Below are 19,164 nucleotides of genomic sequence, written 5' to 3'. Positions count from 1 at the left end.
AGACTGGCATTCTAATCAATTAATTTTTCATGCATCATCATTCCTTTCTGTACAATTACACGAGTGATCCATCAGTATCCATCTCAATGCATCTTTCACATTCAAAGTAAGTATTACTACCTAGATGAAAAATCATTTCTGTAGCATGAGATCCCACTCACAAGGAATACAGAGTTACAAGCACTGATGTCTTGCTCACACACGGCATGAGTAGATTCATACCTGGCATCCATTTTTCCCAAATATAAAGTAGAATATCTACTAATATTCCACACTGAGTGTTACATAGAACTGTGATGCTAAAGATGTCAGTTTTTTACTTTCAGAGTAAAACGCTCTACACCATTATCGTTGGGCCTGATTTTATAAGGGCCACAGCAGTAATGTCATTTGTACCTTACTGCAATCAACTCTGCCCTGGAAAATTGTCTGTGCTCACTCTAGAAAACACGTGTTTGTCTCACGAAAGAAGGTATTATGCCTAACTTACAAGCACTAGCAAAAGTTTCGATGGCTTTGTGACTAGACCTCACAAAAAAGCCAACGCTTTTTGGCTTTGGAGACCAGAGGAAAATAGCTAGCAACTCCAGTCCCCAGATATTTATCTTACTATCGATGTGAACGTCTCCTTTTTAGTTGCGTAGACAAAATTCAACACACATGCAGATTCACTTGTCTTGGCACCCAAAGATTTCAACTGAACCTTCACACTGCAGTGTTTATCACTGTCAACCTTTTAACGGTTTGGCTTTTTTTTTTAATATGAATAGCATTGGTTAAAAGTGTATATACTACTATTTTAAATTACAATGAAACATTTTTGAAGAACTGATCTATTTCATAAATTAAGGATACGCTGCAAACTAACAGTAACCAAAAAAACTGATTGAAAAAAAGGTAGCTGCTTTTCCTGGAAAAGTCATCTGAAAGCAAAAACAAACAACCCGCATCCTGTTTTAAATGTTAACACCAAATGACCAATTTAGTCTTCGCAGCACTTGTACTTAAAATCAAGTTATGGAGGGTCCTTAGGAAAAAGCTTAAGCCTCCCGGGCCCCGTCCCAACCATGTAATCGTTTTTCCTTCTTACAAGAAAAGAGTTATGACCAGCGTTCCCGAGGAAGATAAAATTTAGTGTGTCCTTCCCTATTAGAGACAGAATAACCTTGAAGCCCTTTGTCTAGCCCCTACTTAAGAAGAGATTTATACCTTGAGAGCTCAGTAAAGCTAAAGAAAGTGGCAAATAAATTTTACAATAGACAGAGGTCATAAATAACGCTTTCGTGGGCCTAAAACTTCTCATTGTGCACAGAAATTCTATATAGAGGTTCATTTGTAGGATGTGGAATTGACTGTTATCTAACCCCAATCTCCAGAGTTCAGAGTCCAGGGCAATTAGAACTACTAAACACTCCACCTTCAGGCGGTAGTCTCAAAGCAGTATGGGTAATATCTAAACATTGTTTGCACACTGCATTCACTGGGAGACAAAGAACACATAGAACCCTTTTACTGGTCTGTTTCATTTTTATGAAAATCTGTTTTCATTTTATGAAAATAATCAAAAGGTGATATAACCTAGAAGCAGAGGTTTCCCCAAACTTCACAGACAGTAGCATAGAAAGTAACAGGTTGAGATATGAGATTATAAAAGTCATTAATAGCCTTACATTTGTGAAATATGTAAAAAAAATTTGTAAAATTTCTTTATCGTAGACTACTTAGTATACAAGGGATTTTAGTACCAACATCAAACACAAGGGACCACCAACGTCAAAGACACTGATGTAAGATAAATGCGGTTAAATACTCATTCATAACTTATTACATCAAACTGAACATAGTAGTCAGTATTCAATCTCTCAAGGGGCTCCAGGTTTACTATATTAAAACACTACCAAGGAACTATATTCAATATCTTGTAGTAACCTACAATGAAAAAGAATATGAAAAGTAATATATGTATGTACATGTATGACTGAAACTTTATGCTGTACACCAGAAATTGACACACTGTAAACTGACTATGCTTCAATTAAAAAACAAAACAAAACACTATCTGCTTCCATAAATGTTATACCTCTTTGTACATGTTTAATATCTTTTTTAGTAATAGTCTTTCTAAGACTGTAAGTTTATAAGAACAGCAATTTACCAGTCTTTTTTTTTTTTTTTTGTCTTTTTACCACTTTCTCATCAGCAGCAAAATACAATTTAAAAGAGTTTAAATGATCCAAGGTCATAAGACAGACTCAAACTTAAGTCTGATTTCAAGTGTGGTGCTCTTCCTCTATCCTAAACTGTTCTCTTAACATATTTACAGAGTATCACACAGATAAAGGACACTCTGCTGGGCCAACCACCTGGGAAAACTGAATGTACATGTTCAGATGACTAACCACTAAAAAAAAAAATTGGGGAATGGGGCACATAATTACATTTATTTATTTATTTTAATGGAGGTACTGGGGATTGAACCCAGGACCTCGTGCATGATAAGCACATGCTCTACCCTCCCCGCTAAAAAAAAAAAAAACAAACTTATCAAATGCTTGCATCTATACTGCTTAAGCATGAGTAGATCTTTTGGCATTTCATTAAATAAATGGAATTAAAGCAAATTTAAGGCAAAGTGTTAACTATTCAGCAGAGCCTGTAAGACTAGTAAGAAGACAAAGCCTTATATCTTAATTTCTGATTCCTACAGATAGGAAGTTATAGGAAGTAAGATAGTAACTACGAAGTTATAAAGCATCCTTCTATTTTGATTTGAATAAACGGAAAAAAAAATTATTTACATACTCTTCTTAATGTTTTTGGTTTGTGGATGTGGTTGAATTCCTCCGGCGAGAAGTCCATAGGTGCTTATTCGTTGTACAAGACTTGCTACATTCCCATGCCTTTCCCGTTTGATGGGCAAACTGTCATCCTTGGATTCTGTTTCTCTCTTAACCTCCTACAAAAGGAGAAATCAGTAAGCAGGTAAATTAAGTTGTATATTATTAAATTAAACTCTCAAATGTAAAATACCAAAACCAGGTACAGTGATCATTACACGAAACATAGTATCTACAGTTTTCAACCTTTTTCTCTGCCCACACGTATCTAAAGAATACAACACACTTCGGTAACAATGACTCACTATGAGTTTAAGTCTTATCAGAACAAGAGATGAAAGTAAAGAAAGTGACACTGAATCCACCTCCACCCCAACATACAAAAAACACATAAACACACACGCACATAAGCAAACAATAAGACAAACAATAATTCTAAGTCAGGGGTGGGCAAACTTTTTCCATAATGGGTCAGATAGTAAAATGTTCTAGGATTTGTAGGCCATACAATCTCTGTGCCAGCAATGAACTCTGCCACCTGTAGAGCAAAAGCAGTCATATACATAAATGAATGAGTGTAGCTATTATCCAAGAAAATTTTATTTATGGACACTTAAAATTTCAAATTTCACATCATTTTCATGTCATTAAATATTGTTCTTTATTTGATTTTTTTCCAACTACTTATAAAATTCTTAACTAGCATTCATGGGCACTACAAAAACAGGTGGTGTTTCGATTTGGCCCATGGGCTGTTTGATTAAACCCTGTTCTCAGTCATAAGTCTAACAGGAGATAGGTGAACCTTCATGAAAAGTATGAGGTTTTATTGGAAGACATAAAGGAAGACAAATAAAAGGGAAGTTAGGCCATGTTCAGTGATTGAAAACTTATTATCATAAATATAGCATTTTCCCCTAAAATTGATACAATGCCAACTGAATAAATATATCACAGATTTGGGAGAGCAATTAAATAAACTGGTTCTGAATTTGTACAGAAGAACAAAAGGCCAAAACAGTAAAAATACTTTAGTGAAAAGAAAGTGAAGGGACTTTTTAAAAACTAAGATATAAAGAAAAATTATATGATACTATAATCAGTGTGTACTGGCATAAAAACAGATATATTGATAAGTGAAAGAAAATAGAGGGTCCATAACAGTCAAACCTGATTTATAACAGGCAAAAAGTGAGGGGGAAAAACCGAATCTTACATGATGCTTGTAAAACTAACATTTTGCATTTAGGGAGTAGGGAATAAAACTGGATTCCTACTTCACACATTTGATATTAAAATTAACAGCTTCTTTTCATTAAAAGCAACCATGTAAAAGAAGCCAATCACTAACCAGAGATATTTTTCACACAGAAAGTTAACAAGGAATCTGCATCTCCGGGTGTTTACGTCTAATGCAATGTTAACTACGCACTGTGTAACCGGTAGGATTTCAGATTATTTTGACTTCTTTGTACTGTTCAGAGTGTTTAATGCTTGCTTTTTTTGTTTAACAATGTGTATCATTTTGCAAACAGAAAAAAAGTTTTGCACTTTGGGAAGACTGTTACATTGGTGAAAACTTATTAAAGTACAGAACACACAGAAGACACAAAATCTTTCACAATGTAGACTGCTTCATTTTTACTGGTAATGTACCTCAGGAAAAATACTTCAATTTGCTATTAATAATACATGACGTAACACATGAACACCTCAGCTTTCAGACTGCACTAAATATTTCTCAAACTAATAAAAATATGAAAATCTATGTAAAAACTGGTAGTTACAACCTCAACACGCCAGAGAGCACTCATTTCGGATTCTCCTGAACATCCCATGTGCTACCTACATTTCAAAAAGAACAAAAGTCTTATCTCTTACTGCTGCTTTCTGTGGTGCAGGAGACCAAGAACTTGGCTTGACATTCAAATCTTGTTCCTCTAGGAAAGTAACTCCAATTTGACCAAATGTGATTAAGAGTACAGGTTCAGGAACCAGGTCACATGAGTACAAAGCCTGGTTCTATCCTGTTCGCTAGCTAAATAACTAGATATTTGTGTTATCTTTTAACAAAAATTAACCACATGAATAAGTACAACATATTAATTAAGACAAGGACAGTGTCTCTCGTTTCCAAAAAAAAAAATTTACAATATATTGCTCAAGATCTAGAAACATTTTCCAGACCTTCAATATTTGCTGAGACATAATCAAATCCATGAATATTGGACATCATTAATCTTCTGAGAACAAAAGACGCACAAAAAAAGAGGGGGAAGCACAATAAAAATATATACAGTCTACACTGAATAGGGAAAACTCAGGTTTACAGCCTTCCAAACACATAATGCCAACTAAAATGTTATCAAAAGTTTCAAGTGACTTTAGGCTCTAAGCAAAGTTATAAATAAGGTCAACTCTGAGATAGGCTCCACCTCCTCCACCTGTGAAATCTCCTCCTGCTACAATCTGCTACCACCAGATACACACACAGACACACACACACACTCTTTCTCTCTCTCTCTCACACACACACACACACCAATCTACTCTCTTCCCTAATTCCTGGACACACGGTACCCCCAAATCACTCTTTCACAATCATTCATCTTTAATAGCAATTTTACTGAGTACCTATAAATCTTAGTAAGGCTTCCAGTCTGCACTTTACTTCCTTTTACCTAATCAGCCAGTAAATCAAATACAAATTAACATTGCAACATCTCTTTCTACAAACTTTGCTTCTATTCTTACTCTGAAAATGACTCCAGGAGAGCCAGTAAAAAGAGGAGTCCTCACTTGAGAGTGCCATGTGTTGGCAAAGCAAACTCAGAAAAGCTGAATCTCGCTCTACAAAAGAGGGAAGCCTCCTACACAACAGGTAATGTCAACACCAAACTGGCCAAGAAAAAAAATACAATGCGGATAATTTCTATATAGACAAGAATGTACTATACATTCGTTTAGTTTCACAGATAAGTAATAGGAAGTAGCAAATTAAAGGAAAAGATGAAAAATATAAGCAAATGAGGGGTAGCCTTAAAAAGGCTGGCTGGAGACGGTATAGTTATATTCTTTATCTATTAAGGTAATCAAAGATACTTCATTCTGATCACACTAACCATAAACAGGGAACTTAAAAGGTTAATCAACAAAATTCACAAACCACTCCTTCATGTTGAAATATTATCTATTTTACAACTTGGTTATCTGAGCATGACCAGTAAAGGACCATGGCCTGAAAACAGAAAGCAATTAACTTCTCTACGTCATGGAATCAAAGGTTGCAAAGAATAAGAAAACCCAGATTAGAAGGCAAGTGTTTCTTTTTACTTCTCAAGTAAGAGAGACAGGTATCTAATCACCAAATCCCTAAACAGAGTTACAGTTTTGCTCATGCTAATTAAATCTGAGGAATACAGTAGTCCGTCCTTATCCACAGGGTCCTAAGACCTCCAGGGGATGCCTGGAACCATGGACTGCACTGAGCCTTACATACACTGTGTTTTTTCCTAAATATATATACACCTATGATAAAGTTTAACTTATAAATTAGACACAGTACTGATAATAGAAAATTATAACAATTTACTCTGGTAAAAGTTATGTGCATGTGGTCTCTCTCTTTTAAAATCTCTTACAAATACAGTGCCTCTTCCATCTTAACAAGCACTTATCACACACACCGTGGCCGTAACTGTTCCTGTTTGAGGTGAGACAGCAAAACTAGTATGAATATTTTTCTTCTTCACAATTTCACAGGAGATTCATTCTTACCATGCACAGATCTTTGCAACTTCATATGATTTTTTTTTCTTTCCTTATTAAGTCAAGAGCTTTCATCTTTTCACTTAAAGGAAGCACTTTACAGCTTTTGCTGGCATTTCTGTATTGTCAGTGTCACAACTCTTGGGCTCAGCAGCCGTTATTAAGTAAAATAAGGGTTACTTCAACACAGGTGCTGTGACACCGTGACAGTTGATCTGATAACCAAGACAGCTACTAGGTGACTAACAGGTGGGACAGGCTGGACAGAGGGTGATTCACATCCCAGACGTAATGGCATGCGACTTAAGACTTACGAATTGTTTACTTCTGGAATTTTCTGTTTAATATTTTCAGACTACAGCTTTCTAGCTGAAGCTTCAGAAAGCAAAGCCATGGATAAGAGGGGGACTAGACTTAATTATTTTTAAGTTAACATTCGGGATTTCCAACAGCATTATATAAAACGAGTACCTCCACCTTTACAGAAGCATAAATCAGACAATGTGGAAGAGTGATATTACTAAAGAATAAGAAAAATAAGCAGGATTGAATGTTTATTTGATGTACATCCACTGTTTGACCTTTGACTGAGTCAACATTAGACCCATACTTAAAAGAATAGGTTTCCAACGTAACAAAGTGGTTTACCTCATTCCTAAAGTTTTCATTTTGTTTTCTGGAATATAAGTGACAGCATATAAGGTATGATCCAGAAAGAACTACCTTAAGGCATTAGATTTTCTTTTTCTTTTTTCATTATGATTAAATTAAATGGACATCCAAAAAAAAAAAAAAAACCTTAAGTCCAAACAAAAACAAAACGACCAACAGGAGAAAGTCTCCGTGATATGAAATCAGCTCGTACCTCCCTGAGTGCCACGTATCAGAACCGTCAAGGAAAACAACAATGACAGATATAGCACACCGGGGCCACTGTGACAGTTTCTCAACTTACTCTCTTTCCCTAAATATGCTATTCTCCACATGACTGCTGTGTCTCCAAGTTTAACAAAGGGCCTCGCTATTTTCACAGCTCCTCCCCAATCTGGAAAAGGCGAACGTAGGAAAGGTGTGTGTGTGGGGGGGGGGGGGGGTTATGTACATTCATTGTCAATGGCATCCTGCTCCTCTCCTTTTTCTCATACAAGAATGTTAACAAGAGCCAAGCGAAGCAGAGTGGGAAAAGCACTGAAGAAAGAACTCTTCTTACCAATATTCTTTCAGACTTATCACACTTATCGAAATGGACTGAAACTGCCCCAGTAGATTATGATGGTCACACTTTTTCATACTAGTTTTGCTAATTCAAATATGTTGTTTTAGCTTTCCACCCAAGGATAAAAAGGGTTTTAGGATAAGATCTGCAGTGTATCTATGACTCAAAAGACATTAGGCCTACATAGAGACCCTTCTCTCAAAGCTGCTGGACTCCTTGAGGTCACTGACAAGCAGGTAATGAGTCCTGGTCCAAAGAGCAAAACCAGGAGATGCCCCATAAATCTAGGTTCTGACACTCCTGCTTTAAATTATTTCTACAACTTGAAATACCTTAGCAGGAATAAACGTATTAACTCCTAAGGGCAAAAATTAGAGTTTAACTTTCCAGGTAAGTCCCGGGTAAACACGAACATGATTTACATAACAATGTCTTGAATTTAAATTTGTGGTGTGAAAAATCGGATGTAAAAGGAGGGGAGGGTACAAATAATTCAGTTTAAAACATTTTCTATAGAAAACTGTCTAAAAGTGGAAGGACATGAGGAAAGAGTTACAAGGAAAGAAATGTACTTTTCACAGTAGGTATTTTCTACATTGTTTGAATTTTGTTTAAACATGTATTACTTCACTAATTTTTTTTTTAATAAAAAAACTGCTGTGCCCACAAATTGTCTTAGGGCATCTAGAGAAAGGTCTCAGCTGTGCAAGCACACACTAAATCTAAGTCCTCACACGTCTTTTCTAGCATTACCTGTATTGAGTTGTTTCTCTAACTCAGTCCATACAGTCTACAAGGGATTCAAAGTGCATCAAAAATAACCCAAACCTCAGAACAAATTGCTCTTAATCAGCGTGTAAAGCATAGTTCATGTTTCATGGTGTATAACAAAAAAAGGACTGGGAGGTACCATAAATAACTAGAGACAACTCTGACATTTCATATACTGGTTTTGTTTTAATTCCCAATAAGTAAAGTTATCTTCCATTTAATATTCTGACATCAGCATTTGTTCCTCCTCTAACATGTTTCCAATTAACGAAAGTAAATCCAACTCCAAACATTCTTCTGATATAAAGTTAGCTTCCTGAACTGTTCTGTGAGTCACCAATATGTCTTCAAACACTTGAAAACACCACTGAGGTTTATCTAAACAAACGAGTAGTTTTCATAAAGTAAGGAATAAAAAATAATAAAGGTCACATAAAATCAAACTATCATTTCCTTCATTCAAATAATAATTCTTCCTAAGGAAATAGTGGAATAAGATTTTAAAACTAAATGAGAATTTGATATTCAAAAAAAAAAAAATCACTGAGACCCTTCCAAAGCAGCAATCTTATCATCATCTTATTCCCCATACTTTTTTTAAAGTAGCTTTTAAAAAGATATTAAATAAATTTAAAGATCTAATGTCTACTTAGTCATTTAACCTACAAATTCTAGAAATAATAATATGAAAAACATTTTTGAATACAAGATAAATTGTTGAACTGCCTAATATTTAAGAAAAAAGGTGATGCAGTGATTTCAGTCTTCTTTTCTCAACAGGAAAAAAATTTTGCTAGAAATGTAGGTCAAAACAAAAAAAAAAACCAAATGATTTTTATTCACTTATCAGCTTAAGCATGAGTAACTTTTGTTTCTTTGTTCCTTATTACATCAAAAAGTCTCAAACACTTTATCAAGCTCTGAGCACTCTTCAAAGGGGACCAAAATTCCACTTTAAATCTTAAAATATAAGGAAAAGCAATTCACTTACCACCACCTGAGACATCTTCTGTAAACATATCCACTTACTTTTTAAAGCCTCAGAGTGAAAACACTGTAGCAATAACAGATATGTAATAACCTGTAGCACCTCTAGGATCGGTATGAAGCTCACAAGAAAGCTGCTTCAAAACTCGAAGAGCAGCACCCCCACCACAAAACCGTCCTGCTAACACTCGTCACGTTCGACTAATAAAAATATTTCTTTTAACCTCTTTTGGTTAACTTCTTTCACTGATACTTCTCTGCTTTCTCCATAACCCTCAGGCTTCAATACTGGTAAAACTACCAAATGTGCCTTCAGTAGTAATGCTCCTCCCATCCTCCTCCCCAGCTTCCTCTGACACGCTCAGGTGGATCAGACTATGCCCCTACCACATACGACACGCGTCAGTGAATGAGGCCGCTAACAGTTATTAAACGCCTACAGCTACTCAACTGCACTCTGAGCTACCCTCATGCTTATTTTAATCTTCAGAAGGCATAACTTAAAATAAAGGGTATCAACTATGCTTATCAATCTTTTACTAAATGCTAATCTAATCTTTTGTTAAAGGTAATTAATATTACATTTTTCCAAGCACTGGCTTTATAATCACAGCTTAAGGAAAAACAGCTATTCCTACACCACTTCTAAAAGGAGAAACTTCTATACTGTGAGTTTTCAGACTGTTAAAATGTGCACTGCAATCTCTACTAAAATGCATCACCATCTAGATTGCCTTGTGGAAAGAGGGGATGTATTTTTCCCTAAGAAAAAGTACTGAATACTCTACTCTTTCCTCACGGATTTGTAATGTTAAAGAACTAAGCCAAAATTGAAAAGAAGTATGTTAGTTTATCAGATTTTTCTACATTCTCAGCTTTAATGTTTTGGACTAAAGTAGAGAGTCAAGTGTCTGATTTGTTAGTGTAAACTTTGAGATTCAGTATCAGTGTCTTAGCTGATATAAAAAAGAAAGCAAGATTGATGAAACTCTTAGACTGAAAATCAAAACATCAAAACCAACGAAAACACAGAAGAGTATCTTTAAACATTCTCTACTCCCAAGCTGTACTTAGACAAGTCGCAGAAAGTACTGATGAAAGATAAAGGACATCTAAGCAGAAGAAAGACAAAGGACAAAGAGCAAAACTCTGTGAATTACCAAGAGCTACTCAAAGGGTAGACAGGTGGTCAAATACACACGCACATGTACAAACACACGTACACCCACCATTTTATTATCCACCAGGACGCCAAGCAACCATGACATTCATTACAGCAGTACTTGGGTCTCTAGTTTTTTCAGTTCTGCAGAGTAAAAATTTATCTACAGCTCTTTAGTTTTAAAAAAAAATATGTTAATATATTTCTTTAAGGTTAAATCCTATGAAGCAACAGCTAGGAATTTAACTGAGAATGCTTACCTTAGCAAAATTATCAGGAAACATTCCCCTTCTGCCATTTAGTTCTCCTTCTAGCCATCCTTCCTCCTGCAGTTTTCTCACATTCCTGATGACTTCCCCAACTCGAATAGTTAACTCATCATCGTGCACAGCATCATAGTCATACTCCACAATATAGTCAACTAAAAAAGGAAAAAGAAACAAATATCTAAAACTTAATTCACAAAACAGTACCGACCATATTAATAAACTTAAAACTAAGGAAGCTGTTTAGCAACAATAATTAATATTACAAAGACATCACCAAAGCTTACCTCAATTTTAAACATTTGGCTACATCAGCAAATTTCCTGATTGCCTGAGTATAATGCACAGTACCAGCTTTAAGCAGAGCCCTCAACACAACATATAATTCATGTGATCGGTTATTCTGCCAGTCAGCTATACATTCTTTGTGACAAACTCTAAGGTGGTTCCCATGATCCCCATATCTTAATATTCACGTCCTTGTCTAATTCTCTCTCTCAAGTGTAAGCATGGCCTATGCCTGACTTCTAACCAACAGAATATGACAAAGATGATGGATTGTATTGACTATGTAAGATTTTAATGTCCATCTTGCTAAGAAACTGTCACTTGCTGGCTTTGAAGTTGCAAGCCGCTTTTTTGTGAGCTGGCCTGTGGATAGGGCCACACGCAAGCAACTGAGGAGGTCTCTGGCTCACAGCCAGGAAAAACTGAGGCTCACAGTCCGGCAGCCCACAGGGAACTGAATGATGCCAACACCCACAAGCGCTTGGAAGCAGATCTTACCCTAGTTGACAACCCCACCCTCATCAACACCTTCACTGCAGCCTTGCAGAGGACTCAGCCATGCCCAGAATGCTGCATCACAAAAACTGTGATATAATAAACATACCTTGTTTTAAGCTGCTAAGTTTGACAACAGAAACTGAGTACATCCTGAAATGAAGACTGCTAAGTATCTGTTCCACCTCCTTTAAGTCTAAGATTTTAGGTCACAGGACATCACACATGCACAACATGAACACTGTACAGGACTCAATGAAAGAAAAGCACTAGAGAGTTCCTAATCAAGATGGCAGACTAGCCACACCTCTATTCATCTTTTCTTCCTCCTGTATGAATGGTAAGAAAAAAATAGAACACACACACACACACACAACTACAACCCCAAAAAAGAAATGGGACTGTGGGGAGACACTGTTGGCTGCCCGACCAACAGCCATTCCCACACTAACTCCTCCTCCTTCCTCCTTTCTCACTGAACCTTGACTTTGTTCAGGTGTTTTGAGACTCTGTACTTTTACAAGTGAGTCTGCTTTCAGTCCCAGGGGGTTAATTCTTAATTATTCTAGACAAGTACTTCTCAAATACTAGTAAAATCAAGGCATTCTGTTGACCTGCAAAAGTCGTCTTGTGACTTGGGGAATTTTGCTTAAATGCAGACTGATTGAGTAGGTCCCAGGATACATAAGCCTGCTGGTCAAAGGGGCAAAGGAATAAAAATAGTTGATTTATAGTTATTCCATTCACATTCTCTCACACACACACACACAAACTCAGACTGGCTTTCAAATACACATGTGATGGATGGATTCTGACTAATACGATGTAAGCAGGGGTTCTGAGAAGATTTTATTTGACCTTATAAGAAAACACAAAAAAGGAACGTCCTTTTACAGACCTTGGATGCTCTTCACCGAGAATGTAATGGCCAAAACTGCTACAACTATTTGAGACAAGAAAAACAGCAGATATGATCAGGATAGAAAAGAAGATGAAAAGAGCCTGGATCTTCACAAGATTAATCAAACTACGTTAACCAAGCCCAGAACTCCAATACCTTTGAGATTTCTTGTTATAGAAGTATTTTTTCCTAAACTTTTAAGTAAATTAAAGAGAGGATCTGTATTTTCAGCTGAAAATATCCCAATCTGAGAAGTGAACTAGCAGGAAATTTTTAAAATTTATGAAAATGGACCCATGAGTGATAAAGCCAGGGAGAGGAAGCCCAGAGAACTTAACGGAAACTATAACCGATATCAAACTGCTATGCAGAACCCCGGAAAAGGCTAGGAATTCAGAAAAGAAGGGCTTATGGGAAACGCAGAACTGAAAATAGGGAAATTAATCTCTCTGTGGAGGAGGTGACACCCATTATCAACTACAATAGCTCTCAGACAATAAGGCTAATAGGCCGGTATTTTTCCCCTAAGGTGAAAAACTAAAGGGTTAATCTCAAACACACACACACACACACACACACACACACGTTTGGGGAAACCAGTATAGCTACTATGGATGAGTGATGGTTTCTTAGAAAAATGACTACTGATTTCCAGAATTTAGAAGTCTCCAGAGCAATGGGCAGCATCCAACTGACTAATTCTAAAATAAAACTTCACTCCTACCCAAATAAACAGGGTTCCCAATTGGCTTCTTATTCATGATTTATTCATAAATATGAACAGTAAGTAGACAATAGTTAATCATAAAAGACCATGATAAATTGAAAAAATCCTCCTAGATGAAACATACACTTATCTCGCCCATTCCAGAACAATACAGTCCTAAAGTCATTAGGTGTAGAAAAGCACAGGGGAGGGGAGGGGAGACCTAGGTAGGGAAGGAGCCCAGTGTGAGAAGACAGGGACCAGAAAGCGGAAAGCAGATGCAGGTATCCAGAGCTAGGGTGGGGTGGTAGTGAAGCTATGAGAGCCAGAGCAGGGTGAGAAGAGCATCACCTATGGAGGCTTCCTTAGGGCAGGTTATCAGAACCTAAGGCAAGGTGAGGGCAGCATCCCTGCAGAGGAGACATGACGCAGTGTGCCAGAGCCAGTCACAGCAGAGAGGGCACCCAAACTGATGGGTAGCTTAGTGAGGATCATCAGAGGCCAAATGGTGTTGGAGATAGGGGCAGATTTACACGTAGAGATGTGGGAGGGTGGAGGCAACTTAGAATGGGGACTAAAAGCCCACAAGGAGAAGAGGGTGACCACACAAGGGTGCGGAGTGACAGCTGAGATGGAAGACCCATTACATCCATGGGGACTGATCAAATAAGTAAATATACTAAGGACAATGGAAGCCATGTTTCTCTACAAAAGGAAGGGAGTTACATAAAGGGAAAAGACTTCATTCAATCCTATGATGTTAAATGGGCATGAGAAGTATCATTATGGTTTTCGACACAGAGACACAGAAAGACACACACACACAAGCTCTGTTCACTGAAAGGGCCTGAATCTGCAACACCCAACGGCAACGAGCAAACCTAAAGCAGAGATCTTATAAATACCACTTTCTAGTGAAAGGAAACAGGAATCCTCAGGAAGACAGGCAATTCCAGGACTAAGGCAGGACAAGTGCAAGCATAAGGCTAGAACACGCACGGTGTTGTGCCAGAAACCAAGGAAGTTCTCGAAGAAAGATAAGGTGATGCCAAAGGACACAGAGAAGTGATATCAAAAAGGCTCCTACTGGCCAAATCAAAACAATAAATAATATCAAAATAAGTAAAATAAATATCAAATAATGACAGTAACAGAATATACCCCATTGAATAATTAAGGAACCATGAGTCCATACATATGTAAATAAATGTTAATTTCTTAAATTTTACAGTTGAATTGTGATTAACCAGGAGAAATCCTGGTTTGTAGAAAATACTAAAATATTCAGGAGATTGGCATCAGTCAGGAAAAAATTCTTTCTAGTAGACCTTAAACATTTCTACAACTTAAAAGTTTAAAAATTAAAAAAGATTGAAATACACACAAATTTTTATTCTCAAGAGATGTGATAAAGTTCATAAAATCAGAACAGAATGCTATGAAAAAAGGAGTAAGAAAACAAAAAGCACTTGGAAATTTGTGTCTTTCAACATGTCTTAACAAATTTTTTTTGAAGAGGTGGAGAAAAACCCAAGAAAATTATTACAAAAAAGGTAAACAGGACACTAGATAATTTGATCCAACCCTCTCAGGAAAGACAACTAAAAAAGCTGGATGAAACATAAAAACCACCTTACTAGAGAGACTAAATTACTAAAAATAGAGTAATTTTATCAGGTGAACACTGGAGCCCACAGAGGTAAGTACAACAGTGGAGCTACCTTTGCCCTGGAAGGTATCTGCCAATTCTAAAGACTTGACAGAGAGGCCAAGCGGCCCTTACAGCAGCTCTGCCCTTCTAGGGTTTGAGAGTGGAGTCCAGGAACTGTCAAGGGTGGTAGCTCTGAGAACCCACATGCGTGCGCAGTTTGGGACAGGAGCCTAATAACTGCACCCACGCTCTGCAGCCCAGTTTGCTATGTGGATGACTCAGGAAACAGCACACCATTCAAGTAGTTCAGAACAAAAGGGCAGTAACCAGAATTCTCTCTAGAAGATATCCTGGACCTAAAATTGTGTCAAGAACTATTTTTTAATTTACAACATCCAGACACAAGGAAACATAACCAGGCATGCAAAGTGAAAAAACACCATAAATAAGTACTGAGAGAAACAGGAAACAACAGAAACATTCCAATGAATTCCGAATATGGGACGTAACAGATACAGACTTTAAAACAATAGCATTTACTATGTTCAAGCATATAAACTACAGCTTGAAAAACTGACACAGAGCTGAATATTGCAGACAGTGAGAAAACAAACTGAAAAAGAACCACACGGGTATTCTAGAATTGAGAAAGACAATGACCAAAAATAGGAACTCAATGGATGAGTTTAAAAGTTATTAAACTTTTTAATTAGATACAGTTGCAGAAAACTAGCTAAAGACAGACAAGTAAAAATAAACTAACCAAAATAAAGCCAACAGGAACAAAAATATAGAAAATATAGATGAGAATGTAAGAGACATAGAAGATATACTAAGACGGTCTAACATGTTTAACTGGAGTCTCAGAAAGTAAAAATTAAAAGTATCTGAAAAGTTAATAGCTATGACTGACCAAACCAACAAAAGATAACAATTCATGGAGTCAAGAAGTCTGAGTAAATCCAAATGGAATAAACAAAAAGAAATCTGCAAACAGCATAGTAAAATTGCAAAATATCAAATATCAAAGACAAAGAGAAAGAAGTATCTCAAAAAGACAAATTCTTAAAAGGTTAGCGGGTTAGAGGAGCAACACTTAAATAGGCAGCTGACTTCTCGGCAGCAACAATGGAAGCCAGAAACAGCAGATTCGTATCTTCAAAATGCAGAAAGAATATAACTGCACATCATGAAGTGTACACCAGAGAAAATACCCTTTGAAACAAAAGAAAAAATAAAGACAAGCAAAAAATGGAGTTTACCACACTGAAAGAAACTCAGAAGGTGTTCCCTGAGCAGAGCAAAAAAAAAAAAGAAAAAAGAAAAAACATCTAATATTCAGAAAGAGATGCAGAAAGTAAAGCAAAAGAGTGGTAAATAAATAGGTATATAAACACTGAAAAGAACAAATTAACTCAAAATGGATTAAAGACTTAAAACCTGAAACCATAAAACTCCTAGAAGAAAACAAAGGCATCAGTCCCGGGGAGGATTTTTTGGACTTGACATCAAAAGCAGAGGCAACAAAAGCAAAAATAAACAAGCAGAACTACATCAAACTAAATCTTCTGCACAGAAAGGAAGCCATCTACAAAGTGCAAAGACAACCTACAGAACGGGAGAAAGTATCTGCAAATCATCTCTCTGATAAAGGGTTAGTAAGAACTCATACAACTTAATGGCAAAAATAAATAAATAAATAACCCAATCTGACTAAAAAAATGGATAGAGGATAGGAATAAACATTTTCCCAAAGAAGACATACAGTCAACAGGTACATGAAAAGGTACCCAACATCGCTAATCATCAAGGAAATGCAAATCAAAATTTTGGGTTATAAAGTAAATAAATCCCTGTGGATGTAATGTATAGCATGGTGACTATAGTTAATAAAACTATATTACATATTTCAAAGTTGCTAAGGAGTAAATCTTTTAAAAGTTCTCATCAGGAGAAAAAAATATGTAACTATGTATGATGACGGATGTTAACTAGATTTATTGTGATCATATCTCAATATATATAAATATCAAATCATTATGCCCTACACCTGAAACTAACATACTGTTATAGTCCAACAAAAAAAAAAATCTAAGTAATAATAAGAAGAAAGAGGAGGTGAAGGAACAGGAAATTTTAAATGCAGGAAGATAAAATAACAGTAGCTGTATAAATCAGGAGTTAAAGTATTCTAAGGTCTCTGCATGATACAGAAGGAGAATAAAGGTAGCAATTAACATTAGGTTTTTAAAAGCTAAAAATGCATGTGCTAATCACTAAAATAACAGAGTATCAAAATGCCAAACCAAAAACATAAAAAACCCAGAAACAAAATCCTGACTTGCAGTTTCAGCTCCAACGTGGAAGAAGCTTGGAAGTTGTCGCTCACACACTTACAATAAGAAAAAAGTTAAACAAATGGAAAATCAAAGACTTTCCCTGGATGCATCAGAGAACTGAGGACACAGGCAAACCACCACCTCAAGATAATGGATAGACAGGCATATCCAGAGAGTCACAGCTAAGATCTACCCGATCATCTCAAGCAGAAACCACTGGAGTCATAAACTGGTAGGAACACTGCAGGCATTAGTTTCCCCAGGCTGTCATAACAAACTATCACAAATTAGGTAATTTAAAACAATAAAACTTACTTATTCTCTCACAGTTATAGCTCTGGTGGCCAGAATATAAAATTGAGGTATCAACAGGGTTGGATCTTTCTGAAGACTGGGAAAGAATTATCTGGCCTTCTAGGGACGGCCAGCAATCTCTGGCATTCCTTGGCTTGCATAATTCCAACCTCTACCTCCATCTGCATGTGGCCCTCCCCTTCTTTGTCTCTGTCTCAAATCTCCCCCTCCTTACTCTTAATAAGGACATGAGTCACTGGATTTATGGCCAATCCTAAATCTAGGATATCATCTTTAAATTCTTAGCTACACTATTTCCAAATAATGTCACATTCATTCACACCAGGGCTTAGGACTTAGACATCATTTGGCGGGCAAAAAGTCAATCCACTACAAAAACTTAAGCAGTAATTCTGATGAAGTGCTGGAGGCTGAGTGTGGAATAGCACGAGAGTAGAAAACTTCTGCCGACCAGAAGGCTTAGGGGAGCCCCCACACTTTTGTAGGTTTTACTTCCAGGAACTCCACTAGGGTCTCACAGTGAAGTGCCTATATAGACCTCCTTGAGGTTCTGGCAAAGAGGAAGGGAAAAGTAATTATTGTGAAATAACCAGTAACAAAAACAAAGACCTACTCTCCAGGAAAAAGACTTCACCAGGTCCTGATCCCCACCTGTGGAAAGGGTATAAAGGCATTTTCTCTGATTCCAGCCCCCTCTTACCTTTCTACCTCATACAGGGAGGTGGACGGTGGGGCAGAGGGGATGTAAAAGAGACATCAAAGTCCCAGGACGCAGACTCACAACAAGTCTGAGATTTAACTATAAGATTATAGGATGCTTCCTCTCCCAGAAATCTCACCACACCAATGAGGCTCCATTATAATAACAGTTAATTATCACTGAAAGAGTTGCATAATGCAGATTCTATCTGACAAGGAGTTCTTAGGGAAACCCAAAGACAGCAGGGGAAATGAAAACAAGGACACTAAAGGAATTTGATGCCTCTGGCACCTACAGCTGGAAAAAAATATCAAAAACAGTACAACTCCTAGGCAGATTAATACAAAACCTCACACTGAAGACCTGTTTATGTCCACTCCTTTTACCTAATATGAGACTGTGACTACAAAGGGATGGCAAAAGGAAGCTTTTTAAGATAATAGAACCGCCCTGTACCTGGACTGTGTGCTGGTTATAAGAATCCACATGTGTTAAAATTAACAGAACTGTATACTCCCCCAAAAATCCATTTTCCTATATGTCAGTTTAACAAAAAGAAATAAAAAGGAGCAGTAAGACAACTGTGGAGATGTGCAAAATCTTTATAATGCTATTAAGAGCAAAAAGTTTTTAGTATTTCTGACATCAGGGATATGGATAAACAAAGTATGTTACTTCCATACAATATAATGTAGTCATAGAAAGATGTTCATGATAAATGAGAGGGATGTTATAAAATAAAATGTATCATATCATCTTATT

At 36.7% G+C, this 19,164-nt stretch overlaps 1 protein-coding gene across 2 annotated transcripts in view; it reads right to left on the bottom strand.

Moving 5' to 3' along the window:
- The window catches only part of CD2AP (CD2 associated protein), a 91,053-nt gene that overhangs the window by 54,509 nt on the left and 17,380 nt on the right, over positions 1-19,164 (bottom strand). The window contains exons 2-3 of one of the 2 annotated variants that reach the window (XM_031434571.2): positions 11,002-11,162; positions 2,803-2,956 (exon numbers count right to left, since the gene is read on the bottom strand). In XM_031434571.2, coding sequence (XP_031290431.2) covers positions 2,803-2,956; positions 11,002-11,162 — 315 coding nt within the window. Of the gene's footprint in view, positions 1-2,802; positions 2,957-9,583; positions 10,002-11,001; positions 11,163-19,164 lie in introns of those variants that run through there. The other variant, XM_031434572.2, reaches the window with a different exon arrangement.

This window comes from Camelus dromedarius, chromosome 19, assembly GCF_036321535.1.
Source record: "Camelus dromedarius isolate mCamDro1 chromosome 19, mCamDro1.pat, whole genome shotgun sequence".
Taxonomy (NCBI): Eukaryota; Metazoa; Chordata; class Mammalia; order Artiodactyla; family Camelidae; genus Camelus; species Camelus dromedarius.
This window is presented reverse-complemented; position numbering and strand designations above follow the sequence as displayed.